Source organism: Vulpes vulpes, chromosome 9 (assembly GCF_048418805.1).
Source record: "Vulpes vulpes isolate BD-2025 chromosome 9, VulVul3, whole genome shotgun sequence".
In the NCBI taxonomy this organism is placed as follows: Eukaryota; Metazoa; Chordata; class Mammalia; order Carnivora; family Canidae; genus Vulpes; species Vulpes vulpes.
In genome coordinates this window covers 100,865,524-100,866,964 of record NC_132788.1, presented here as the reverse complement: position 1 = coordinate 100,866,964, position 1,441 = coordinate 100,865,524, and the positions used below count along the sequence as shown (strand labels likewise).

The following is a 1,441-nucleotide window of genomic DNA, read 5'->3' as shown; positions in this document are numbered from 1 at the left end:
TGGCTCAGTGGTTTAGCACCTGCCTTCGGCTTGGGGTGTGGTCCTGGAGTCCCTTGTTCGAATCCTACATCGGACTCTCTGCATGGAGTCTGCTTCTCCCTCTGCCTGTGTCTCTGCATGGAGTCTGCTTCTCCCTCTGCCTGTGTCTCTGCCTCTCCCCCCCTTCTCTCTGTGTCTCATGAATAAATGAATAAAAAAAATCTTAAAAAATAATCCTAACTTTTGCCTCCAAGGCTTTGAGGCCTATAATTATGGGAAATTATTCAGCAATAGGACAACTGGCCTTTTGATAGCTTCCAGCCCAGATAATTTCATCAGAGCCCTCTTTATGTTTCTGTTCCTCAGGCTGTAGATGAAGGGGTTCAGCATAGGTGTGACCACCGTGTACATCACTGAGGCCACTGCACTTGTGTAGGAGCTCTGGGGAGCAGCAGAGCTAAGGTACACTCCTAAAGCTGTACAATAAAATAAAGAGACAACTGAGAGGTGAGATGCACAGGTGGAAAATGCTTTATGCTTACCCTGAGCTGATGATATTCTATATATGCAGGAAACTATCTTAGAGTAGGAGTAAAGGACCCCAGCCAGGGGAAAACCCCCCAGAAGCACAGCTGCAAAGTATATCATCATGTTATTAAGAAATATGTCAGAACAGGCAAGTTGGATCATGTGATTGAGTTCACAGAAAAAGTGGGGGATTTCCACCTCTGTACAGAAGGACAGCTGCAACACCATTGAGGTCTGTAAAAAGGAGTGCAAGACACTTATGATCCAGGACACCAGAACTAGCAGTCCACAGAGCCGGGGGTTCATGATGACCATGTAGTGCAGGGGATGGCAGATGGCCACAAACCGGTCATAAGCCATCACAGCCAGGAGATAGATGTCCAACCCTGAAAAGATTATGAAAAAGTACATCTGTGTGATGCAGCCTGCATAGGTGATGACTTTGCTCTGAGTCTGGATGTTCAGCAGCATCTTGGGGACAGTGGTAGAGGTGAAACAGATGTCTACAAAGGACAGGTTGGCGAGGAAGAAGTACATGGGGGTGTGGAGGTGGGAGTCAGAGCTGATGGCCAGGATGATGAGCAGGTTTCCAAACACAGTGATCAGGTACATGGAAAGGAAAAGCCCAAATACGAGTGGCTGCCGGTCTGGTCCCTCTGAAAATCCCAGAAGAAAGAATTCTGATATCCATGTATCATTGTTTGGTTGCATGTGGTTGCACTGACTACCAGGAAAGAGGAAAAAGACATGATCTGTTTTCACATGAACAGCATTGCTTATATAGTTGAAATGCTACTATTTATATTTTTCAGTCAATTATTAATTTCAGTATCTTGTGTAGGGATTGTGCCCTTGAAGAGATTCTGTCCCGTTCCATCTCTAGTTAGGCTTTTTGTTTTCATTTTCCCCATTGCCCCCAACAGGTCATTCAATC

The 1,441-nt window shown here is 45.6% G+C and overlaps 1 protein-coding gene across 1 annotated transcript; it reads right to left on the bottom strand.

The window, feature by feature from the left end:
- Positions 1–249: 249 nt before the first annotated feature.
- LOC112908128 (olfactory receptor-like protein OLF4) lies at positions 250–1,218 on the bottom strand. Its single transcript, XM_072722139.1, has one exon. It carries the CDS (start codon positions 1,216–1,218, stop codon positions 250–252), a length of 969 nt encoding a protein of 322 aa, XP_072578240.1.
- Positions 1,219–1,441: the final 223 nt, after the last annotated feature.